The sequence below is a fragment of the Mirounga angustirostris genome, unplaced genomic scaffold (assembly GCF_029215605.1).
Source record: "Mirounga angustirostris isolate CCGP_5_RB_7025 unplaced genomic scaffold, mMirAng1.0.hap1 SCAF_13, whole genome shotgun sequence".
NCBI lineage: Eukaryota > Metazoa > Chordata > Mammalia > Carnivora > Phocidae > Mirounga > Mirounga angustirostris.
In genome coordinates this window covers 53,973,596-53,999,249 of record NW_026991721.1, presented here as the reverse complement: position 1 = coordinate 53,999,249, position 25,654 = coordinate 53,973,596, and the positions used below count along the sequence as shown (strand labels likewise).

At 54.3% G+C, this 25,654-nt stretch overlaps 1 protein-coding gene and 1 long non-coding RNA gene across 3 annotated transcripts; one reads left to right on the top strand and one right to left on the bottom strand.

The window, feature by feature from the left end:
- The first annotated feature begins 1,085 nt into the window (after positions 1–1,085).
- MOGAT2 (monoacylglycerol O-acyltransferase 2) lies at positions 1,086–18,299 on the top strand. Of its 2 annotated transcripts, XM_045894464.3 has the most exons (6): positions 1,086–1,226; positions 6,518–6,696; positions 15,162–15,366; positions 15,721–15,895; positions 16,502–16,701; positions 18,145–18,299. In XM_045894464.3, exons 1-6 carry the CDS (start codon positions 1,136–1,138, stop codon positions 18,297–18,299), a joined length of 1,005 nt encoding a protein of 334 aa, XP_045750420.1. In that variant the 5' UTR covers positions 1,086–1,135. The 2 variants fall into 2 exon arrangements, with proteins under 2 accessions (XP_045750420.1, XP_054368108.1); XM_054512133.2 differs by lacking the exons at positions 1,086–1,226; positions 6,518–6,696 and adding an exon at positions 14,391–14,585.
- LOC123857529 (uncharacterized) lies at positions 12,770–24,213 on the bottom strand. Its single transcript, XR_008507509.2, has 3 exons — positions 23,960–24,213; positions 15,697–20,212; positions 12,770–15,405 (listed from the first exon to the last, which is right to left on the bottom strand). It is a non-coding gene; the product is annotated as an uncharacterized LOC123857529 (long non-coding RNA).
- Positions 24,214–25,654: the final 1,441 nt, after the last annotated feature.

The following is a 25,654-nucleotide window of genomic DNA, read 5'->3' as shown; positions in this document are numbered from 1 at the left end:
GGAGTTACCCTTCACCGAGATGGCAAAGAGTAGAGGCAAGGTTGGCATGGGCAGGTGAGGGGAAATCAAGTTTGGTCTTAGACATTCTATGATGGAGGTGCCCAGCAGGCTTTCAAGTGAAGATGTCAAGTAGCCCCCTAGATATTCAAGCCTGGAGCCCCAGGGGGATGTCAGAGCTGGAGACGGAGACTTGAAAATCTCCATTGTGTAGATAAACTACAAGGCTGTGAGCGTGGATGAGCTTTCTGAGGGAGGGCACATGAAGAGAAAAGAGAAGGCCCAAGGGCTGAGGGGGCAGGTGGGTGCTCAAACATTTAATCTGGTAAAGGATAAGAGCCACACAGGAGACCAGGGAGCTGCCAGAGAGATAGGAAGGAAACCAGGAGAGCATGCCATCCATTGGCCAGGTCGTTTCAAGGAGAGGGCGAGTGGTTAAGGGTGCTGATAGGGTAAGACGAGCTCTGACAATTGATCCTGGATTTAGCAACCTGGAGGTCATTGGTGAACTGGCCAAGGGGAGTTCCACGGACAAGTGGCATCTGAAGTATGGAGTAGGGGAGGACAGAAAGGAAGATGAAGGCATGGGATGCAGACAGCTCTTCCAAGAGTGTTGCCATGCCAAGCTGAGAAATGGGGCAGGAGGTGGGGGAGATGGTGGGGCCCAGGAATTTTTAGGTGAGAGCTATTACTGCACATTTGTGGAGGGGGGAGCAGTCCACATGATAGGAGAGAGGAGATAATTATTGGAGCCAGGTCACTGGACGGATGAAGACAGGATTGCTTTTTTCTACTTGGGGCTTCACCTTCCTAGTGAAGGGCAAGATTCTAGCAGAGAAAGGTCATTGCAGATAAGGCATTGCCTGAGGAGGCCACTGCCTTGGATAAGGTTTATACACTTCCTTTCGTTTCTCCTTCCTCCTAGGCCCAGGGCCGGTGGATTCAAAGGTTTCTCCTAGGAAGTTTGTCGCTGCCACTGTAGGGGCAGAGGCCTTGAGGCTGGGTGGGGCTGGGTGGGGCAAGCTCCTCCCCCATCCCCTACAAACGCTTATGCAACCTCCAATAGCAACAAAAACAGTTGGTGTCTCAGACCGCAGCAGTGCTCAGAGAAGCCTCTGGAGCCTTCACAGGAGCCAGCATGGTGAAGTTTGCACCGCTGTTCCTGCCATGGGAGCGCAGGCTACAGACCTTCGTGGTCCTGCAGTGGGTCTTCTCCTTCCTGGCCCTGGGTAAGGAGAGCTGGGCTGGGGGTTGGGAGACCATGGGCACCTGCCACTCCAGGTACATAGTGTATCGATGGTGGAAAGACATTCGTCCTAAAGGGGGCTTTGCTGCACTCAGAGTCCCTGCCCATAGAGTCCCGTGCCTGGAGTCCTCTGGAGGGTATGGAAGGGCATGGGGACAGGGTGTGGTAGAAGCCACTGCCTGTGGCTTTGGACAGGTTACTGAGCTTTCCACCTTAGTGCCAGGACAGAGACCCTGCCTCAGGCTACGTGGTGGTGGTGTGGGGAAGGATCTAGGTGATTGTGGGAAAGTTCCAGAGGGAAAGGATTTCCTTCCTTCCTTTCAAAGAGGAGGAAACAGACTGGTGGGTAGGGAAAGAAGGGAACAGGGAAAGAATAGGAGTGCAAGAGAAAGTACAGACTGCCAGGGGATTGGAGCGAGAACCAGGTCCCAGGCGAGCCTGGGTCAGAGTCTGGCTGGGCAGCCGACCAGCTGCGTGACCTCTGCAGGTCTCTAATTCATCAGCTGTGCAATGGGAATATCACTGCTGAGCTGGATGGAGTGAAGAATGTGCTTGCTTTGCCTGGCCCAGACTAGGCCGGAGCCCCAGGCTGGGGTCCCATTGGAAGTGTACTTAGCCTCCCCCCCCCCCCCCCCGCCCCCGTGAGCACATTGATGGTGACCAGGGAGACCGCCCTTGCCCAAACTCCACTCTGCTGAGGGGAACTCTTTGGAGGAGGGCCCGGGGCGGAGCAGGGGAAGAGAATGACTGGGGTGTGTGGGGTTCTTCACCTCCTCTGCCAGCACCAGAGAGGGTAGCTGCTGCTTCCCTGGGGTTTGGCGTTCAGCCTGTGCACAGATCCACTGTCCTGGTGTCACGCTACAGGTACTTCTGTACGGTCGGTCAGCAGCATCTCTCGCTCTCTCTCTGTCTCTCTCTCTCACACACACACACATACACACCCCTCAGGTGCTCCCTCAGAACCTCCTCACAGTTCTGCAGCTGAAGGATTCACCCGCAGCAAAGCAGGCCTCCAGCACCCAGTATCCCTTATGATTCATCTGTGTCTCTGTCCCAAGGGTTGTTAAACATTTTAAATATCCCTGGTTATCCCCATTACACAGATGGGCAGAAAAACTAAGTACCTTAACTGCCCAAGGTTGTAGGTCCTGAGTCCTGGGCTCCTTCTACAGCCAAAGGAAGAAAGGGAAGGAGGGGCCGAGAGAGGAGAGAGGGCAGACGGTGTGGGAGGAGGTGGGGCTAAGAGGCTCTTGGGCGGATGGAGACAGCCTGGGGCAGGAGGCCTAGCCCAGGGCAGGCTGCAAGTCTGCTGGCTCCCGGACCAAGGTCGCCGGGGCCGACAGGTAGACTCTGGCCTCGGGATCGCAGGGGATAAGGCTCGTCAGGCACAGCATGCCTTGTGTGAGCGTTGCAAGCTGAGTGTGTTTGACCGTCCTTGATGCTGCACCCCCCCTGCCTCAATGGGCCCGGGCATAGGAGCCTGGGAATGTCCGGCGCAGCCCAGAGAGGTCAAGTAGCCCTGGGCCTGCAGGACTAGAAGGAGGACAGCTGGGAAAAGGGATCTGGGCCCCCTGGGGCCCGGAGGAGGAGGTTTTTACAGTATCCCTTATCCTGGGGGCAAAGGGGAGCCTCAAATCGGGCTTTAGGTAGAGGAGTGACAAGGTCCAATCCGTCTGCGGAAGTTCCTGTGGCCGCGGTGGACGTATCTACTGTGGTTGGCGTGGGGGGGGGAACGGGCTGCTGGCAGGGAGCCGTACAATCGACATCAGGGGGCACCACGTGATGGCACATGGGCTGAATCCAGCCCACTGAATGTTTTTGTATTTGTACAGTTTATGAGCTAAGAAGGATTTTTACATTTTCAAGGGGGTGTATTTTAAATGGTTAGGGACCTATACAATATCCAAGTTGCCTCTTGAGCCGTGAGGTCTAAAATATTGACAGGGGCGCCTGGGTGGCTCAGTTGGTTAAGCGACTGCCTTCGGCTCAGGTCATGATCCTGGAGTCCCGGGATCGAGTCCCGCATCGGGCTCCCTGCTCGGCGGGGAGTCTGCTTCTCCCTCTGACCCTCCTCCCTCTCATGCTGTCTTTCATTCTCTCTCTCTCAAATAAATAAATAAAATCTTTAAAAAAAAAAAATTAAAATATTGACAGTCTGGCCCTTTAAGGAAAAAGATTGCCAACCCTAGTCTGGGAAGGCTGGCAGTGGGTGGGGAGAAGTGGCCCCACTCAGGAGCTGTTTAGGAGATGGGGGCCACAGGGCGGGATTGAAAGGCTGGTCAGAGAGTGAGGGCTTCCAGTGGAAGAGCAAACACCCCGTGCATTTCCTGAACAGCTCATTCATACTGGAGTCAGAAGAGGCATTTCAGGGTGTGGTAGAGGCCAGAGAAGTGACTGGAGAGGTCAGGTAGGACCCGTCACTAAGGACTCAGGGCCAACAGCCAAATACTTCCCAAGTGGGTAATTTATTTACTATTTCCTCTCTTCTATAACTCCACCCTGGAAGGTGAGCGCCATTCAAATAGTTTGTCTTGTCCTCAGCTGCACCTCCTGCTCCTACAAGAGTGGGAGTCCATGAATGTTTGTTGAGTGAATAAATGGGAGTAAGATGTAGCCAAAATGGTAGATTTGAATCTTAGGTCCCATCCTACCAGCTTGCTGTGTGACCTTAGCTAATTAGCATACCCTCTCTGGACCTTTGTAGAGTGGGGTTTAAAATATTTCCCTCTCAGAGTTGTGAGGATTAAGTGAAAGAAAGTGTTTCCCTTTCTAAGTGATTGCGTAGTCTTCAGTTTTGCCTGCTAGGAGGAGTTGAAGGGTAAGCTAAGGGTGAGGGATGATTGGTATGGGGAAGGCCTTTCTGGTCAAGTGCAAATGCCCTGTGTGTTTTATCCTAATCTCTTTTTCTGACTGCAGAACTAATACGTGCCATGGTAAAACATTCAAACGTGATGAATGTCCTAAAAGCAAAAGACTTCCCCAGGTCCTACCCTCCAGATAGCCACGATCAACCATTTGTGTCTGTTCTCTGGAGCTGGTTTTAAGGTGGGAACCACTCACACAGACTTCTGATTTTGCCCAAGGGGAGAGAGGCCTAGCCGGGGGTCTTTAATTTTTCCCCCCACATTAAACATTTTTAATATGGAAAAAGGAATAAATAAAACTTACTCCAGCTCCCTGCCATCCTTGTCCCCCACGTCCTGTCGCCTTCTTCCGGAGCTGTGGGATCCTTTTCTCCTGCAGCTGTATATATACGTGCCAGGGTTCTTTTTCATACAAATGGTGGCATTTTGGTCCTGCCCTTCTATGGCTTTCTCTTGCAAAGTTGTTATGACAAAATATTTAAGACAAACGAAAAGTTAACCAGCCCGCCAACAGTGAACGGTCCTTTCCAGCACGCTCAAGGGACCGCAAGTCCTCTGAGCATAAAGCACAGGTTGCTCAAGACTGGCCATCAGGTCTGGGAATGGGAGGAAATGCTGGAGGGAGGGGCTGCCTGTGAGAGCAGTGACTCGGGGCTACCACGTCTTCTAGTTTTTCAAGAGAAATCAGATTTTCAAGAGAATCTAGTTTTTCAAGAGAAATCAGGGTTTGTATGTGAAGCCTCCCCATTTTACATTATTAGTAACTAATTCAATAATATTTGAAAATTTAAAGTGCAAAGGATGGACCAAGTGGCCATTGGTCCATCGACAGCTGAACGGATAGACAACATGTGGTCGGCACATGCGAGAGAGTAGTGTTTCGCCTCAAAAGGGAAGGAAATTCATGAGCGGACCATCCGGGCATCGTGCTAAGTGGCACAAACCAGCCACCAAAGGATCCATACTTCATGACTCTTCTTATATATGAGGTTCCTAGAATAGTCACATTCGTAGAGACAGAAAAGCCGATGGCGGCCGGCAGGGGCTGCGGGAGGGGACCCAGAGAGTCAGAGGTTCAGTTTGAGAGGGTGAGGCGGCCCGGAGACGGTGGTAGTGATGGCTACACGGCAGTGGGAATGGACTTATTGCCGCTGAACTCTCTGCTTAAAAACGGTTAAGGTGATACATTTTATGTTCTGCGTCTTTCATCGCAATAACAAATTAAAAAGCAAAGTGCCCTGATCGTGACCCTGGAACATCACTTTCCGAGGGCAGGACTTTGTGTCTGTTGTTCACGGCTGCCCACCAGCACCTGGCCCGTGAGGGATGCTCTGTGTAAAGTGAACATCTGTGAGCCCCCAGTCTACATCGTCCGGCTTATGAATTCTACCACTGTTCAGACCGGGTCAAAAGGCCCCTCCTCCAGCAAACCTGCCAGGAATGGCAGGCCCAATCTCCCCTACTTTCAAATGGAATATACAACTGGAAGCTGACCTTCTTTAAGAGGATGAGTGCCTGGTGTTGAGTGGAGGAAATGGGATGGGGAAGGAGCCATATTCTCTGGAAATATTCTTTCCGTCAGCATCAGATTAGCCATGGCCCACAGACCAGCTGACCCTGAGATGAAGCTGGGATTAGCCTATGGCAAGGGGTTCAGAGCTGCGGGTCAGAAGGGGAGTTCCTCCCAGGGCCTAGTCCTAGCCCTGCTACACCCCTGAGCCACGGGCCAGCCAGGGGTTGGCCTCTTTCTCCCTCCCTCCTTCACCAGGAAAGGGCACTGCGGGAAGGAGGAATCAGCACGAGCCAAAGCTAAGGGACTGAAGGAGCTCAGTGAGCTGTAAGAACACAGCGGTTAGTGTGGCCAGAGTACTGGGGGTGCATATGGGCGAGGAGGCAGGGAGGCCCGGCTCCTCCCGAGTTACGGGAAAGCCAGGGAAGCCCTTTAAAGAGAAGCAGATCTGGCCAGATGTATCTGTGGAAAGATGGTGCAGAGGGTGGGCAGAAAGAGTGTCTCCGTTTTCTCTGAGGTCCCAAAAGATGGAAACTAGAAACCAGTCATCCAGTCGGTTGTCCAGCAGGCATTTTCGGAGCACCTGGTGAATGCAGACTACTTGACTGGGGAGAGGGAGGTAGTGGGGGGGGAAGACCAGCGTGAACAAGGGAGCTGGGACAGTGGGAACAATGAGTTTTGAAGTCGGGCCTACCTAGGTTCGAATCTGTGCTCCCAGCGAGACATTGGCGGGCTGGTGGGTGCATTCCCTCCTTGAAAGCGTGGGAAGCTGAGCTCTTCCTCCCAGGGCCACGGGCTGGACAGCACAGTTCTGCTAGTGTTGGGCATATGGGCGACTCGGTGTGCACCGTCTCCCCTCCTTCCTCTCAGACCTCTGATGGTTCCTGCTTCCCTCCCCAGCCCAGATCTGCACTGTGGTCTTCATAGGCCTCCTGTTCACAAGATTCTGGTTGGTCAGTGTCCTGTATGCAACCTGGTGGTACCTGGACCGAGAGAAGCCATGGCAGGGGGGCAGGCCCATCCAAGCCGTAAAGCGCTGCTTTTTGTGGAAGTACATGAGGGACTATTTCCCTGTCTCGGTGAGTACTGGGGCTGGCTGGGATGCGTCCATCTTCATGGCGGGAGCACGGCCCAGGGTGCGGGGAGCAGAATGCTGGGCTGGGAGGGAGGGGCCAGGGCTTACACCACTATATGGTCTGGGGAGGAGTCCAGCTTCTCTCTGGCTGAGGTTTCCCAGGGTTGGGAAATGTCAGGGTTTGAAGGGTCTCTGTGGGCATATAGTATGGCACACATATGTATCTTACAGGTGTAAACCCCTCAGCAGCCAGGTACGGGGTGAATATAATAAGCTCAAGGTCCTAAGAGACCCATCAAGCCCCACACTTGATCAGATGGGGAGAATGACACCCTGAGAGGGACAAAGGTGTGACCAACTCCACACGACAAGTTCTCCTGGAACTCTCCTTTAAAGTGTGTGCATTAACTATGGGGGAAGGAGCAGGGGACAGAGCCCTGAACTGGTTCTCAGTTCTATCCCACCCCCAACTCCAGATTGCTGGGTGTCCTTGAGCAAAACCTTGCCCCATTCGAAGCCTCAGTTTCCCCATGTATCCAGAAAGCAGACTGATCCCTCCTCCTCTGAGCACGTTTGAATCTCTCACTCTGACTCAGGGCATCTCATGCCATTATGGATACTTGACCCTGGACTCAAATGTCAGTCCTGAGTAAAGCAGACCCTTGGATTTGAGTGAACAGACCCTCCTGTCGGCTCCTTTACCCGAATCCCAGACAGACTGAACCCTGGGACTTGAGCGGCCGGGCAGGGCTGGCTTGTTGGCCAGATGGGCCAGGATGGGAAGGCAGTGGGGAACACGGAGAGGTGCCATGCAGGGGCAGCTGACTGGACCCTGGAAACGGGGGAGAAGAAAGGCAGAAATTGTGGCCTCTGGAGCAGGACAGACTAGGTTCTAATATCAGCGCTGCCACCGCCCATGGTGACCTGGGAGAGTTTCATAGCCTCTGTCAGCCTCAGTGTCCTCATCTGTAACGTGGAGATGACACAACACACGTCACTGAGTTGGACAGATTTGATGAGCTGGCAGGAATGCACCTGGTAGGCTGGCAGGACACTCGGTGCTAGTATTATGTGACCGCGTCAGTGGGGAGCGTGGAGAGGCGTGCACGTGGCTGTGGCCGGGTGGGGGCGGCTCTGACCTTCACACCTGCCGGGCTTCTCCTGCCTGGGCCTGGAGCTCCACCTCTTCCCACACCCCTGGCGTTAGGTCCCCAGCTGGTGAAGGGGGAGGGAGTGGAGGACACAGGCTCAGAGAGGTTAGACAGCCTACTGACTCGTGGGCACTCAGCGGCAGACTCAGGGCTTCTTCTTTCCTCCCTTCTGAGAGTCCTGGGGCTCGGCGAGGACTAGCGAAAGCTGGGCAAGAGCTGGGGCACTGACCCCACCTCCTGGGCAAAGGGCAAGGGTGGGACGGGGCAGGGCAGGGCAGTAGGGCATCAGGGCAAGGGCTGGGCAGAGGGCAGGAAGTTGACTGGCAGAGAATTCCACGCTCATGAGGGGTGATAGGTGTTGAAGGGCAGAGCGAATAAGCAGCACTGAGCTAACCTGGGAGTCCAGGTTGGGGGAGGTCTTCTCCCCATATTTGCTTCTTCCAGGGTCTTGTCAGCCAAGACAAGCAGGGTCTGTGCCTATCCTTTCCGCTGCCCTTCCTGATCATCCCCTAGCCAGGCAGCCCTCGAGGAGGGTTTCTCAACCTCGGCACTATTGACCTTGGTGGGACACTGCCCTGATCTGCCGCAATTCTGTGTGTAGTGTTTCAGGATGGATGCCCACTGCAGGCCTGTTGCATCACGGCCTTGCGGAGGGTGGGCAGTACCACCACGTGGCCAGCAGAGGGCGAGACGGCATGCACTTTGGCTTTGCCTGGCCTAGGCTGGGAGCCTGCAGGGCTGGGGCTGTGGCCCGCAGATTCCCTTCCCCTCCCCTTCCACTCTTTTTTTTTTTCTTTAATTTTATTTTATTATGTTATGTTAGTCACCATACATTACATCAGTAGTTTTTGATGTAGTGTTCCATGATTCATTGTTTGCATATAATACCCAGTGCTCCATGCAGAGTGTGCCCTCTTTAATACCCATCACCAGGGTGACCCATCCCCCCACCCCCCTCCCCTCTAGAACCCTTTACACACCTGTACAGCCCAGGCCCTGCTGGGATCTTGGGAGGGGCGGAAGGTAGGTAACGGTCCCACGCACATTCACAGGCCTCTGCACTCCCCTGTCAAATGCGTGTAGATTTCTGAGCTCCTATCAGGTCTTAGTGTGATTTTATGGACTAGCATCTATGGATGGAATTCCAAGCAAAATTAGGAAACTTTCTGAGCCTTGCAGCTTTCTAAACTCACGCTGCAGGCTTCCTAAAGAGCTGATGATGAAGAATCCGGCGATGTTTTGCATAGGAGGCACTGACCCCACCTCATGCTGAAGACCGGCCCCAGAGCTGGGTTTCCCCTGTGACGATTTCATCATCCCGGAGTAAACACTGTCTACACAGGCCAAGGCCTGACAACAGACGGAGTGCTGCGGCCGGGCTGTGACCTGGTGTCAGGAAATGCTGCAGGCCCCGGGGTGGCGCAGGACACCTCCCCACCCACACCCAGGACCTCCCTCAGTACCTCCTCAGCCCTACGGATGTCACTAGGGACTTCAGGCCCTCCCTCCCCACCCCACCTCCCCCTCCGCCAGCATACTGGGGGCTCTTAACTGGAGTCAGAGGTAGGTGGGTAGCCAGCCGCCTGCCCAGGACAGATCTCTGGCTTACACTTGGACCCAGGAGTGATACTTCGTCCTGTGATGACTCCTTTCACCATGGGAGGACTCTGCCTGGGAGAGGGCCTTCCTTCACACTGAGCTGTGCCTGTCCTGACCCCCTCCTGAGGCTCCTACCTCTGCCCTGGGCACAGCTGTTCCCTCAGCCCTATGGCTGCCCTGCAGGGAGGGGGCCTCCTTCCTGTTCACTTCCTGTCCTCGCTGTCCCTCCCTGGCCAGCAGCTCTCAGGAGGCTTTCTGCACGTCGACACATGGACATTTGGGGCTGAAGGATGGGGGTGTGTGTGTGGTGGGGGGTGCCTTCATCCCTGGACTCTGCCCCCTAGTAGCACTCCCCTCTACCAGGAGTGACAACCAAAAACGTCTGCAGACGTGACCACATGTCCCCTGGTGGGGTGAGGACCTGGCCCTGGTTGAGAACTGCTCTGGAGCCTGGGGTCTCTCCAAAACTCTTCCCCCACTCACTACCTAAATCCTGACCAGTCGGCTCTTTATCTGGGCTCTGCTTCCGCTGACGCCCCCTGCAGTCCATCCTGCACACAGCAGCCAGAATGTTACTCCTAAAATGTTAAAACGGCAGTGACTCCCACAACACCTAAAATCAAAGCTAATTTTTTTTGTCCAGCCTGCAGGTGCCTGGACCCTGACCCCTGTTCATGCCTCACCTGCCCCCTTTGCCCTCCAAGTTCTCCAAGTACTCCTGGGCTGGTACCCTTCCTGGAAGTGCACCCCTCTGCTCCGTTAGCCCCCACCACTTTTCACCTGGGGATTCCTACAAGGCAGCAGAGCCTATAGGAGCCAGGCCGCCTGTGTTAAAAGTCTTGCCTCTGCCACTTAACTAGCTAAGTGACCTAGAACCAGTTAATTAACCTTGTATCTCAGTTTCCTCATCTGTAAAATGGGGACATTGCCACTGGTACTTCCCTTGCAGAGTGAACAGAAGATGGAGCAAGTCGGTGTACCGAGGTCCCTGGGCACGGGAGGTGCTGGGAATGTGCACCACCTGGGGCATTCTTTCCCGCTGTCCGTGCTCAGCACATCCTCTATTTCTTCAACTCTAAGACATCCTTTTTTTTTTTTTTTTTAAGTAGTCTCCACGGCCAAGCCCAATACAGGGCTTGAACTCATGACCGTGAAATCAAGATCCAAGCTAATATCAAGAGTCGGAGGACTGAGCTACCCAGGTGCCCCTCTAAGATATCCTTAATGGTAAAACATACCAGTATTTTATGTACCACTAAGAAAAAAATCCCTCCAAAGGAATCGTCAAATGCATCTTGAGAGCATAATGTTAAGATGCAAAGAAAAGGTGCATCTTAGAATTGAGAGAATATAGCCGATGATGTCAATGGGTGTCTGTTCTGTGAGTGCATGAGTGCGAGGGGGAGAGGCAGAGCCAAGAACCAGCTGAGAGGCAGGGGTGAGGGTGTCTGAAGCCCTACTTGATGGCATACCCAGACCGCCAGGGCCAGGGAAAATATCCAAGCCTTTCCTTCCATCTGGCCATGATGTGAGGAGACAGGGAAGGACCCGAGTCCCCCCCCCCCCCCCCCACCACACGGCCAAAGGCTTAAAGCTGGAAGGGATTCCTTTGGTTTAAAGGAGGTGATTCTCAAACTTTGATATACATCAGAATCCTCTGGGAAATCTGCCACAAATCAGATGCCCAAGGGCAGAGCCAGACTACTGAATCAGACCTTGCTTGCCCTGCATTTTTAAACTGCCAAGTAATAGAGGTACATAAATAGGTCATGAACAGGTTCTCCAGGGCCAGGTCCTAGAATAGGGAGGGGCAGGTTGCTGATGCAGGAAGCACCTTCTTCTGAGAGCCCTGGACATTCCAAGTTCGACTAGAAAGGAAATGGCCCCTGAGATAGTCCTGAGTCTCGAGATACTTCTCTGGTCCTGGAACAAAGGCTCTCTGCTCTCTGCTCTCGGCAGGAGACAGTGGAACTGAGCTCGGGTCATCTGTGTGGCTTTGGGCAGGTCACTTAGCCCTCTGCACCTCAGTTTGCTCAACTGTCAAATGGGGGCTCTCACACTGCAGCCCATCTCCCAAGGGCCACGGTTACACAGGCTAGGGGTGTGGGTGTTTTGTGAACCATAAAGGAGCCATCAGGACAGTGGCCGTCACCGCCAAAGGGCATTCGTTGAGAGATGGGTATGGGCAGACAGGGCAGAGACACAGCCCTAACTGTCCTCCCTCTCACCTGTGGTCCAGAAGCCCTCTCCCAGAGATGCTTCTCTCCTCCTGCAGGGCTGCGGTCCTCTAGGCAAGGGTGTTGGGGTTCAAAGTAGCGACACTCCTGGCAGAATTGCAAACATGTTCACACAAAGGCTGATGTGCAAGTGTTGGTGGCCACATTATTTGTAATGGCCAAAGGGTGGAAATAACGTCAATGTCCGTTGAGTGATAAATGAACAAAAAGTATGGTGTATCCACACAGTGGAATAGTATTCAGTCATAAACAGGAATGAAGTGCTGATCTATGCTTCAACGTGGAGGGACCTGGAAAACATTCTGCCAAAGTGAAAGAAGCCAGACACACAAAGCCCCATGCTGTGGGATGCCATTCACACGAAATGCCCAGACTGGGCAAGTCCATAGAGACAGGAAGCCAAGGTTGCTGGGGGTTGGGGGGGTACAGTCGAGTGACTGCTAATAGGCATGGGGTTTCCCTTTGGGGTGTTGAAAATGCTCTGGAATTAAATAGTAGTGATGGTTGTTCACCTTTGAGGTATACTAAAACCACAGAATTGTGCGCTTTAAAAGGGTAAATTTGATGGTGCATGAATTATATATATATATAAAGAAATAGCAAGGTGTAGCCCCAGAGCCTAGCGAGCTGGCCGTTCCGTTCCCCAGCCACACTGCCTGGTACGTGGCCTGCCACGAAGCGCATGCAGAGAGGGCCTTCCCCGTCCACCATCTATCTTCGCTTAGTCCCACTCTCTCCCCTGGGAGTACTGAGGAGAGCAAGGCAGAGAACACAGCACTTTACAAACCCCCCCTCATGTACCTCATCTGAACCACCCTGACAGGGAGGCATTATCATTGTCCTGGGGGAAAGAGAGGAAACTGAGGCCCAGGGAGTGCAGGGGCCTGGCACAGGTCATGTCATGAGCCGGCGGCAGAACCTAGGTCTCCTGACTTGCAGCTCAGAGCTCTTTCCCCTGCTTTTGGAACCCAGGTGATAGGCTGGGACGGGATCAGGAACAGGGGGCCTTCCTTCCAAGGCAGGCCGCCTCAGCCTCATCCATTCATGGGTTCATGCTTTCCTTCCCTCATCCCACAGTTTTTCCAGAGCGTCTCCTCTGTTCCACGCCTGTGCTTGGGTCAGGAGGTGCAGCCGACGGGTGGCCTCTACTCTCACGGCCCTCACGGTGAGGCAGTGCTATCCCTTGGGCACAGGGGACAGATAGAAAAGGGGGGCACAGAAGGACAGCAGCAGAGACCATGTCTAGGGACGTGCGGACAGGGATGACCCCAGCAGCGCACCCGCTTGGACACGCACATGTAAATGCACGGCAAATACAGGCACTCGTGCCCAGATGCACACGCTCACATTCAGCCGGGTATTTCTCGAAGTGCAAAGGCTTCTTCGTTAAGGATAATAGGTACTACATTCTTGTTCAAAATTCCAAAGGGACGAGGGGGTATGTGGGTGAAAAGTCCCTGCCCCAGAGGTAACTAGGACAACTAGCATTCGGTGTGTCCACATATGAACAAGTGCATGTCCCCTTTCCCAGCACAGTCAGGGATGTTCTGCCCACGATGTCTTGCCCTTTGCTTTGTCCTGACCAGTGACTGTGGCCATCTTCCCCCACCAAGCCAGGGAGATCTTCCTCATACTTCCCGAGGGCTGCCCTGTGGCCCACTGTGTGGATGTTTTGGGAATTTGTCTCAGCGGGCCCTGTTGATGGGCACTGGAGGGGGTGCCGAGGTTTGGATAGTACCAAACCTTATGCTTCGGGTAATAATCTCGTTCACGTGTCATTTTGCGCAAGCACAAGAAACTAGCAGTGAGTTGCTGGGTTAAAAGGTTAGTCACGATTTTAGGTTGTCATAGCTGTTGCCAAATCGTCTTTCCAGAGCTTGTACAAAATCACCTTCCCACTGGCCGAGAAAGAATTCGTGTGCCCGTGAGTCAGGGCGGGGAGCCAGGTGGGTTTGTGGGGGAACGCCACCAGACGGGTTCCCGAGCAAGCACCTTTCCCACGGAGGATAACCAGAGATTTCGCTGCTCCGGCTTTATCCTCACATCTAGGAAGTCCCTACCGCGTGAGCAGAAGAGGTTTGTCCTCGTGTGGGAGGCGATGGTCCCTCCAACTGTGGGCCCTGCAGGTTTCTGCAAAGGGTCAGTGGGTGCCTGGGGCCCATACTGGGCAGGAGGGTGGGTTGCAGAAACCAAGTCCAGGTGACGTCCAAGACAATTTGGGGCTGTTCGGCCTGGATGGGGCAGATGGGCTCAGATCCCCGTTGCTGCCCCCCAGGTCCCTCCAGGCCCCTCCAGGCCGCTCTGAGGGCAGGCAGCCAGGCCTCTGGGGCCCCAAAGGCAGCAGCAAGAATCCTCAGGGAGCCACCCGCTGCAAGTTTGAGCTCGATGACAGGATGAACTTTCACCGTGGCAAAGCTGAGTCAGGGTGGAAAGGGCTGCCCCGCGGCCGGGAGGGCGATTGCGGGGACTGGACAGTTCTATCAGGGGGCCTCCTGCCAGGGGCTCGGGGCATGGCCCAGGGGCCTCAGGGGCCTTCAGACTCTCATGGCTATGGCTCCCAGAGTGTAGGGCAGTGTGAAGGGTGGGCCTGCGGTCCTGGCAGGGTGGGGGAGGGATTGCCCCCATTCACACACACACACACACACACACACACAATCACAGCCCGCAGCAATCATCTTTGCGGACTGGACCACGGAGCAGCCTGTGCAGTGATGGGCGGGCTGAGAACAGCATTTGTTAGCTCATTTCCTGCCCCCCCCCCATCCCCCTTCACCTGGGAGCTGCTAAAGACGACAGCTCTCCTCCCCCAGGCCATCTGCAATAACTGGTGGTCCCTACCTCCCGCTCCATGCTGCAGGCCTGCCCAGACCCTGGCAAGTTGCTTGCCAGCAGAGCCCATGGCTGGGGTAAGAGAATGGTCGAGAGGCAATGAAGGTCTGGCGTAGGGGGAGCGGGGAGCCCCAGGGGGACACTTGCATTGCATGGAAGGGTAAATAGGCCTGGAGCCAGCCTTCTGGACTGCATGCTCTTTCAACCACTCCTGCTATATCTTGCTAATGCTCACTCCCAGGGCTTAAGTGCCCATTTTTCTCATACTGAGTTTTGTTAAACCCAGGCTCTTCCAGCATGATGGCGCCCCCGTGTCCTTTTGATGCCTTCAAATGATATCTGGTCCTGTAGTAATCTTGGTAATTTCAGGGTACCACAGACCCGAGCTTCTCAGCAGTCCTGGGAGGTAGGCAGGACAGGGCTAAATGTCCCCGTTTTACAGAGGAAGAGCCTGAGAGGGAAGCAGTTTGTCCAAAGCCAGCCGTGAATCTGAGACGGTGTCCCTGGATGCATTCACATACTGTGTCTCAGTATTCCTGAGAAGCTGAGGCTCAGAGAGGGGGAGCGACTTGCCCAAGGTCACACTGATGGGTGGCACGGTCAGGGTTGGCACGCAGGTCCCGCTCTGGCTCACTGGGTTATTGTCCTTGCAGCTGGTCAAGACTGCTGAGCTGGACCCCTCCCGGAACTACCTTGCGGCCTTCCACCCCCACGGGGTCCTGGCGGCCGGAGCCTTTGTCAACCTGTGCACAGAGAGCACGGGCTTCCCTTCACTCTTCCCCGGCATCCGCTCCCATCTGATGATGCTGACCCTTTGGTTCCGGGTCCCTTTCTTCAGGGATTACATCATGTCAGCGGGTGAGTCTTTACACCTCTGGGTAGTCCAGGAGGATGAGGCTGGAGGCACAGGAAGAGGCATCTTAGGGAAGACTGCCAACCCTTCCATACTTCTTGCAAGTGCATGTGCAATGGGAGAAGTAGCTAGACCCAAAGAAATACTCCCCACAGCCGCATGCGGGACACTGAGCTCAGTGAGGGTGTGGGGAAAAGGGAGAGGACTTAGTTCCAGTCCTCAGGGGACTCCCAGCTGGAGGGGATGGGGTAGGGACCTGGGCCTCTGGGGCCACTTTTGGTGGTCTCTCTCTTGGGTCTCATCCACCCCACAATTCCTGCCCCCTTCTCCCGTACCTGACCACCTTCCTCTGTTCCCAGGGCTCGTCACATCAGACAAGGAGAGCGCTGCTCACATTCTGAGCAGGAAGGAAGGTGGCAATCTGCTGGCCATCATTGTAGGGGGTGCCCAGGAGGCTCTGAACGCCAGGCCCAGATCCTCCACGCTGTTGCTACAGAACCGCAAGGGCTTTGTCAGGCTCGCACTGATGCACGGGTATCTGGGGAGAGGGCTCTCGGCTCCAGGGGAGATTGGCAGGAAGACAGCAGAGACTAGTGCAGATTATATTTTGGTGGGGAGATTCTCAGTCTATTTACAGCGAAGATTATATTTTGGTGAGAAATGTACTATGGCATGCCCAAATACCCAGAGAAGATTTCAGAAGGGAGGCGTGGTGATCAAAGGCACTAGGTGGGAAGGGACATGTCTGCCCAAAGCTGGCACTGGATCTGACATCTATGGGATCTGGGAGGATGGAGTTCGGGGCATATCACAGAGCTGCTCTACTTCGAAGCATCTTTGAAGAACACAAGCTAGCTGGGGCCGGGGAGATTTTTCTACAGAACTCACAGATGTTTTATATCTGGGAGGACTCTCTGAAGCATTCTGGTCTATCTGTCCTAATGTGGTCCTGAGAGGGGCCAGGACCTGCCCACGGTCAGAAAGCAAAGCTATGGCAGGGCTGGGAGACAACCCAGGCCTCCTACTGCTGGCCCAGGGCTCTGTCCTCTGCTCTAGTTCCTGGTTGCTCCGTCCCTGCAGGAAGCTAGCTGGGGCCTTCTGTGGGACCTTCCACTGGTATTCTCTCCTGTCTCTCTCCAGGGCAGCCCTGGTGCCGATCTTCTCCTTCGGGGAGAATGAGCTCTTTGACCAGGTTGCGAACTCTCCTGGCTCCTGGTTGCGCAGGATCCAGAACCGGCTGCAGAAGATCATGGGCATCTCCCTCCCGCTCTTCCATGGCCGTGGCGTCTTCCAGTACAGCTTCGGTCTCATGCCCTACCGCCAGCCCATCACCACCGTGGGTGAGCCGTGAGCTGGCCTGGCCAGGGGTGGGGGGTGGGGCCTACAGGGAGAGAGGCCTGGGCTATGGGCTGCAAGGGGACATGGAGATGAATGAGACACATCCTTGCCCTCCTGGAGCTCACATTCTAGACCGGGAAACAGACACTGCTTATCAAGCAGATAAGCCTTAATAGAAGGCACTGTGGGATGGGAACTGTAACAGAGGCACAAAGAACAGTAGTCACTACTGATTACAGAGTACCTGCTGGGTGGCAGGCAGGTTCCCTAACATGCAGCAGCTCGATCTATCCTAACAACCTTCAAGATAGAGACTGTTATCCCGATTTCACTGATCGCAAACTGAGGCTCCGAGAAGTTAAGTAACTTGCAAAAGATCATGCTGCCTTTGAGTAACAAGGTTGAGGATTGGATCAGGATCTCTTTGAGTTTTTATTGTGCTAGAGAAGGAGGGTTTAATTCTGACCCAGAGACTCTAATAAGGCTTACTGGAAAAGGTGGAGACAGCGAAAGGGCATTCCAAGTCAATTAGAATTGTGTGTAGAGTAGGAATCGCTATTCTTGGATTAGAGCCTGAGGGATTTTCCTGTAAATAATGGGCATGAGCTTTAGTGCATGGACTCAGCACCATCTTTTTCAGTTCTTGGGACCCCTCATTTGCTTTCTTCTTGGATCCCAGCTGGACCCCTCTGACAAAGCCTATAGAGGGACGTTGGTTCATCTGTATCCATCCATTTATTTGTCAGTTGAGCACAGACCGGGTGTACGCCCTACACCATGACTTTCCCCATGTCTTGTGGCAATATTTGCATGAGGGTTAATCCTGCTGCTGCCACCAGAGCTATTCCCAAGAGGAGAAGGCAGGGGAGCTACCGTCCCAGCCAGGCAGAACCAGAGGAAGGAGGTCACTTAGGGCTTCCCTAGGACAAAGCAGGCACTGCAGGCCAGATGGAGAGAGAAAGAGGAAGAAGAGCTGCGTGGGGTGTGCGCCCACCTCATCCTAGATCTGTAGGCACTTCTAATCGTGGCATCTTGGGCTCCCAGAACCACGTGGTCAGGAAATTAAGAGCATATGCCCAGGATTTAAAAACTGGAACAGATTCTTCCTGGCTTTGTGACCTTGAACGTTACTTAGCCCTCTGAGCCTCGTTGCCCCACCTGTCAATGGGGAATAGTAAAAGCTTCTATCCCTGTAGGACTGTCACGAGGATTAAAGGAGATAATGTGTGGCAAGCGCCTGGCACATTCCATGGCATATTGCAATGCCCATGGGTGTTGTTATATCAGAATCTTGGAGTTACCATAACATCTTAGAACCCATCACCCAAAATAGGGCTGAAAGGGATGGCAGTAAGAGCACTTTGCTGCAGGAATGCCCATGGGGAAGAGCCCCTGCAACCCACCGGTTCCTGCTCGGGGCCAACACCCACATTTGTGTCTTGCAGTGGGAAAGCCCATTGAGGTGCAGAAGACACTGTACCCCTCGCAGAAGGAGGTGGACAAGCTGCACCAGCGCTATATCAAGGAGCTGTGCGACCTCTTCGAAGCCCACAAGCTCAAGTACAATGTCCCCGTGGACCAACACCTGGAGTTCTGCTGAGCGCCTCCCCAGAGGGTTGGCCTTAGGGAGTCCAGCGGGAGGTGCTGTGATCTGAGAAGTCTTCCTGGAGGCGTCTGTTGAACATATCTTCTCAGCCTTCCCAAACTTATGCAGATCCAACCACGCCAGGACCCCAAGGGGCGAGTGGGAGGGGTCACCAGGCTCTGGCGTGGGTGGTTTGCACCCCTGCTGTGAAACCCTTGAGAGCCTCCCTCTCCTCCGCCTGCTCCTTTGGGAATGGGAGAGACGGCTGGAAGAGAGGAATTTCCGAGCTTTTGGTCCCCTGTTGTCATGTCATTCAGGAGACAGAGAGTGGCACCTGTCACCAGGTTTTTCTTCCCTGACCTTGAGTAACAGCACAAAAGAAGCTGCCTGCTCCAGCCCCGTCTCCTACAAGCTCCCTCATCCTGCTCCATGGATGTCCCCACTCCTCCCTCCCTGCGCCGAGGGCGGGTGGCTTTGAAGCCTCTGTGCTCATGCTAAGCGCTTGTGCGTTTTGGGTGCCTCTGAGCTGTAGACTGGCAGCCACAGGGGCCCAAAAGGTGGAGGAGGAGAACTGTGCTCTGTCACTCCCCTCTGGCAGTGGGCAGACCTTTTTGCCCTCCTGAGCCTCAGTTTCCCTGACTGACTAAGATGAACCCTGAGTCTCAGCTCTGACATTACAGAGGCGAAGAACTCTGGGAGGCACCTCTTACTCGTCCATTGTAATTTCAGCCCCTGGCCTTGGCACAGAAAGGTTGGGGGAGTCACCATAAACGTCAGTTCAACAAACGAAAGGATTCTACTTTAGCCTTCTTCTGTTCCTCCGCATTCCCCAACAGAGAGGGCTCATCAACCCCCCCTCTTTGGACCCCCAGCCTGGCCCTGTGGCCCTGCAGCCATACCTCATCTTTCCAGAAGGTGGATGAGACAGGGCCAGAGAATGCCATGTTGGCTCATCCTTCTCGATCCGTCGGCCCCAAGCTTACCACCCCTGGTCCTGTTCTGCTGGGCAAGAAAGTTGAGAGGCTATCTTAGGACACAGGGCAGACCAACACAGAGGATGAAGACCAAATACAAGGAGTGCGTGTTTGTGTGTGTCTGCAGGGTGGGTGAGACGGGGACAGATGCCCTGACGAGAAGATTCTGGATTCCTAGGTTTGGGACATATGTCAATAGTGAAGGGCAGGATGCGCAGCGGGGACCACACTCGTGACTCCCTCACCCTCCAGCAGGGAAGCAGCATCCTTTCCCTCCAGGAGCAAATCGTACCCGTAACTACAACAGGAGGGACAGCCGAGAGGTGTAAATTTGGGTTTAAATCCTGGCCCATCCCTTGTCAGTGACTCTGGGCAAGTCCTGTCATTTCCAAACCTCAATTCTGCCATCTGAGAAGGACTACCATACTCACCTCTAGTGTTGTGAACATAGTAAGATAATATTTTGAATGTATGAGTCACTGCATGTCATGTCTGGAATGGTGTGGAATACGTGTAAATTAGGATTCAGGGGATAAAGGTACCCTGTGTCTCAGGAAGGTGCCTGGTATTCTAAGAGGCAGTATGCTAGAGGGCTCACAAGGGAAGCGGGAACAAAGAGCGGTGGGGGTCAGAGGAGGGAGTGATGATTTCCAGCCAGGAGGAAGTGGAGGAGGTGACAGGTGGGCAGGGCTGTGAAGGAAGGGCAAGATTTGCAAAGGAGAGTACTCGCCCATTATGGTTCTCTATTGCTGTCTAGTGAGCCAGGCCAAAACTGAACGGCTGAAGAAGCAAGGAGTTGTTATTCCTCACAGTTCTGTGGGTTGGACAGGTGGCTCTTCTCAGTCTGCCCTGGGCTCCGTGCAGGTGCCTTCAGCTGGGACTGGGCCGGCTGGTGGGGCTGGCTGGGCCTCTCATTGCAGGTGGGTCTGATGTGTCTTCAGCATTCAGCGGTGGCTGGAATTTGTAAGAATGAGAGCAAGGCTGCAAGAGCTCTTAAATACTGGGCTGAGCAACTTGCAGAGTCACTTCATCCCATTCTGTTGATCAAAGCAACTCCAGAACCCTCCCCCCCGCCCCACCCCGGGGAAGTTTCAGGGGTGAGGAATAGACTCGGCTTCTGCCTGGAAGGAGCATCAGTGTCACAATACAATGGGCTGGAGGTACATGAAGAGATTCTGTGGCCATCTTTGCAAACAATCTACAAAACAGCCGTAAATGAAAGCCTGCAGCAGGACTTCCGCCCTCCCCCACGTTTAGTGGAATTCCCTGTGTGACCATGATAAGAGCTGTAGTTTATCCCCAGGGCACCAGCTCATTCTCGGCCGCTGCCCCGTCCCCATCTCGCTCTCCCCAGTTCATCCTCAGTGACCAGACAGGGTGTAGGGGCCATCACTGGTCAGAGGACACAGATCATGCTGGTGACCCTGCAGGGAAGGAGCCAGGAATGAGCATTTCCGCTTCCCTCTCTCCCCTCCTTCTTCTGCCAAGTTTCCCCTCTGCCTGAGCCCAGTCGCAAGCTGGAGGGCACAAGGGCCTGCGGCTGCCGTGCACACAGGTAGGCCTCCAGGAACGAGCAGGGTGGAGACAGGTGGACAGTGCATCTGCAGGGGTCAGTGGAAGACAGATGTCCACCTTCAAGTCCAAGTTTCTTAGCCTGCCTTTTGCCACTCTTCCATCATCTGGCCCAGTTTTCTCCATCCTCATTTGTCCCCCTCCCTTAACATGGGCTCCCATGATACCAAACCATTTGCCGTTCCTTGTATGAGATTTGCTCTCTTTCTCCGCTCTAGGCTTTACCCATGCTGTTCCCTCTGCCTGGAATGACATCTCCCCCTCCCCACCTCCCCCTTTGTCTAGAAAATTCCTATTCATCCTTCAATACTGGTTTCCTCTATGCAAGAAAGCCTTCCCTAATGTCCCTGGTTGAGGTATGGGTTCCACGGGGTGCCCCAGACTTCCCTTTCCTCTGCCATGGCATTCAGCACCTGGGTGACTGTTGGGTGGTCACAATCCCATGCATGATACTTCTGACTCCAACCTACCCACATGTAGCACCTGCCTCCACTGTCCAAACAAAACCCAACACCCTAAAATAGTCTCTGACGCCTCAGGATGATGCCCAAACTCCTCCTCAGCCTCCAGAGCCTTTCTCATCTGCCCCTAGACCTCACCAGCCTCCCCTGCTGGATCTCTTCCTCTGCACCCCATCACCCTGGCACCCCTCTCTGCTTGCTGAGTGCATGCTGCTCTCGCATAGCTGTCCTAGGGCATGCTGTTCCCTTTCCTTGAAACATGCTTCCTCCTAGACCTGGTTGACTTCACTCATCCCCAAAGGGCACCTCTTTTGTCGGCCATCAGCACACCCCACCCGCCCTCTTACCCTGCCTCCCACCTGACTGCCCTGAACGAGAGTTAGTTACCCCTCTTTGGGGCTAGTTTTAGGGGTGAAAGGGTCATTAATGGGTGAGTGGACTCCTCTGTCTCCCTTTAGACTGGGAAAGCCCTGAAGGCCAAGACCACATCCTGGTCACCCTCAGCCCCACCCAGCACCCAGCACAGGACCTAAGGCACCTCAGCACCCCACTGGATGAGAACTGGTTGCATAAATGAATCCTCACATGGCACTTCCTCTTGGTTCAGCACACTAGGCCTGGGGCAGGGATGAGGCCGAGAAGACCCATGCCTTGCCTTTGGAGGTCATTAAATCAGTTCTCTATTGCTATATGACAGATACTCCCAAACTTAGCTGCTTTAAACCACAAACATTATTTATTGTCTCACAGTTTCTGAGGTCAGGAATCTGGGAGTGGCTTCCCTAAGGGGTTCTAGCTCAGGTTTCTCATGAGGTTGCAGCCACGCTGTTGGCCCGGCCTGCAGTCCCAGAAGACTTGAGTCGGGCTGCAGGATCCACTCCCAAGCTCACCCATGTGGCTGTTGGCAGGAGGCTCTGTCCTCCTCTTTGCAGGCCTCTCCTGCCAAGGGCATGGCTTCTCCCAGGGCAAGTAAGGAGAGAAAGGGACCACACTACCTTTTATGACCTAGACTCTGTATCACACACCATCAATTCTGCCTTATCGTATTGGTGAGATGTGAAGTCACTAAGTCCTGTCACACTCCTTACGAAGGTGTGAATCCCGGGGTGTGAGGCCCCTGGGGGCCAGCTTGGAGGCTAGCTACCACAGTGACGGCGGATGAGCCCTCCGAGACCAGACTGGGCCACACCATGCTGTGTACTACTGCGCGAGGTAGCTTGCCTGGCTGGCCATAGAGAGGGTCCCCAAATGGGTGGGGCACAGCGTGAGCAGAGATCGGGGGAGGGAATTTTGGCCATGACCCCCTGGCCTGGCTGGGATGGAGGAGGAGGTGATCATGAGATTTAAGGGGGTCCGGATGGGGGAGGGGAGTCGTGAGAGACTTGGGGGGCCAGGGGGCAGAGAATTCTTCCCTTTTCATGGTGAGCCTGGTGGCCTCCCATGGAAGACCACGGCAGCACAAGAAAAGAGCCTAGGGCCTGATCTCAGAGGAGGGCTGCCCCAGAGAGTTGCCCAGTTGGGAACAGCCACACTGGACTTTGAGCAAAACATGTCCTTTTCCTGAGCGATTGCAGGTGTTTGTTTAGTGGTTGGCCTCCCCAGCCAACACAGTGTGCCAGAACCGCACATATAAGGGGTCAGTTATTAACTTAGTACCTCCCGCCTGACACTCCTCAGGGCCCCCAGAGCCCGCCTCGGGGGCCCCCGCGTGGTGCGGGAGAACAGCTCCCCGATGGCAGCACGCACACAGATAAATTCAGACAGCCAGAGGACGACAGGGTTTGTCAGGTGTGGTAGCGAGGGTCAGAGGCCCGTCAGGGTGGGGTGTGCTGGAGTCTTCCAGAAATCATGCTGCCCTTTGGCCTGGGGAGAAGTTCTCAGATGGCATTACCCACAGGGAACAAAGGGCCCATTGGGGCCCAGCCTATGTGACACTGCTGTCTGGTGCCGGGTGGGACAGGGGTCAGCTAGCACAGCGCCATTGGCAGCCACGTGGCCCGGGCCGCGCGTTGGCCTCACAAGGGAGCTGACCGTGCTCGGCGAGGGTACAGGAGGAGGCGAACACAGGCAGGATGGAAGCTGCTGAGTGAGCAAAGGCAGGGAGGGGACACGGGGGGCGGGGCACAGGCTCGTGATGGCCACTGCTGTGACTGAGCGGGCAAGAGTGAGGTTGAGGGAACAGGAGGCTGGAAGGCCAGGCCTTTGTTCAGCAAACTTTGAGCGAGAGTGATGACCAACGCAGCCAGGGTCCCTGACTTGGCCTTGCCCACTGTCTGGGGGTACTCCTATGTCCAGTCAGGGCATCAGGAATTTCTCCCCGAGGTAGGGAAGAGCCCCCGAAGGTCCTTGAGCTGGAGTGGGCCAGGGGCAGGACCAGATGGGCAGTGGATGCCTTGGGCTGATCCAGGCATCTGTCTTTTTTTTTTTTTTTAAAGATTTTATTTATTTGACAGAGAGAGACAGGCAGAGAGGGAACACAAGCAGGGGGAGTGGGAGAGGGAGAAGCAGGCCTCCCGTGAGCAGGGAGCCCGATGCGGGGCTCGATCCCAGGACCCCGGGACCATGACCTGAGCTGAAGGCAGACACTTAACGACTGAGCCACCCAGGCGCCCCCAGGCATCTGTCTTAATGACCGGCGGAAGGGCAGAACCAGCACCGAGCCACTTACTGAGCACCGAGTCCACGCCAGGCTCCGGGTGGGACGCTCTACAGGCATTATCTCAATAACACCGGCAGCGACGTCCACTCTTTGTAATAAATGAGGTTCCTGTGTCAGAGAAGGATAAGGACTTTCTGGAATCCTGGGCTTGATAGGAAGGCTGACTGCCCAGACAGCTATTCTGTCCTGCTCCCACTCTGCCTAGTTCCAGCCTCCAACTGGGCAGAAGGGCACAATGGAAGCGGCCGGACCTGAGAACCCTTGAGGTGTGCACAGCCCCCTGCCACCTGCTTGGCCCCGCCGCACACCTCCCTGCACTGCACGCCCTCCCCACCCCTCCCCCAGTGCCACATGCCTCCTTGAGGCTTGGTTTCATCACCTGTAAATGCTTCACCCATAAGTGAGTGTTCAATAAATGCCAGTTCTTCCTCACTCCTCCCCTTTGAAAATACTAGGAAATGGATTTTGAAAGACCTGGGAGAGTTTGTGGATCACACACAAGGTTTGGGCTTTTCTTAGACTCTAACTCACCCCTCACTCCTGGCTAGAAAACCTTTTTTTTTAAAAAGATTTTATTTATTTGACAGAGAGAAACACAGCGAAAGAGGGAACACAAGCAGGGGGAGTGGGAGAGGGAGAAGCAGGCTTCCCGCGGAGCAGGGAGCCCGATGCGGGGTTCGATCCCAGGACCCCGGGACCATGACCTGAGCCGAAGGCAGACGCCCAACGACTGAGCCACCCAGGTGCCCCCTTGCTAGAAAACCTTTAACCAGTGCAAGGGGTGCCCTGTACACCCAGTTATATCTTTAGTGAGGAAATGGATGGAACTAGATGGGCAGGAAGACTCTTTCTAGTAGCCCCTTTTAAAGGGTCCCTGAAAAGAACAAAACCAGCAGGAAACCTTGGCCCCATCAAAACAATGCCAATGGTAGGATCAAAAGGGGCTTCCCCCTTTAAAAAAGGCAAAAACTGTCAGAAGCTGGCATTTGGGCATGCCCTAGACCAATGCTTCTCAAAACGTCTGTGGTGTAGGACCAGATTCTTGTGCGTGTGTTGTGGGGGCGGTTCCCTAATCCATCTTGGACCTATTCATTTGTAAAATACAATATAAATTACCAGAAAAACGAAATATGAAAACAAAGACAAACATAGTACAAGTCCAAGTTTTTATTCTTAATTTCAACAGACATAAAATTCCTCTGCCACCTTGCTCTAAAGTTTCTGAGCAGGTACTCTCAAATTCTGTACCTAACTTGGTCAGGAACCAGGAACAAGCGGTTAATGGACACACTCTGGCCCTCAGACCACACTAGAGCCGCACTGCCTTAGAGCTCACTGGGGGGCTAATTACTGGTATTGTCAGATTGCTGTGGTTAAGCTACACGAAGCTACTTGGTGAACTGCTAAGTGCTCTACAAGATTGGTGGGGCTGTGGTCTTGGCCACTTCTACGTGGGTAAGCTGAGGGGGCTCTGGGAAGGGAAGGACTTGCCTGAAGGCACAGAGCTAGAAAGACTCCAACGGGGGACCACTCTTCACTCTCTTGCAATGCTCTTTCCACTCTGCCTGGTGCAGTGGATCCTGGAAAGCATCACCCAGATGCATCTTCAAGGAAGGACACATTGCGCCAGGTGCAGAGAGTTGCTTCTTCCAGGGCACTGAGCCAATGACTGATCCAGATGGGGCAGAAAGGCTTGACCACTTC

Excerpts from the sequence above, each read along its gene's own strand:
- MOGAT2 (XM_045894464.3), top strand. The coding sequence starts at position 1,136 with ATGGTGAAGTTTGCACCGCTGTTCCTGCCATGGGAGCGCAGGCTACAG. Across the intron at positions 15,367-15,720 it reads GGATTACATCATGTCAGCGG|GGCTCGTCACATCAGACAAG; the intron begins GTGAGTCTTTAC and ends CTCTGTTCCCAG. Across the intron at positions 16,702-18,144 it reads CCAGCCCATCACCACCGTGG|TGGGAAAGCCCATTGAGGTG; the intron begins GTGAGCCGTGAG and ends TGTGTCTTGCAG.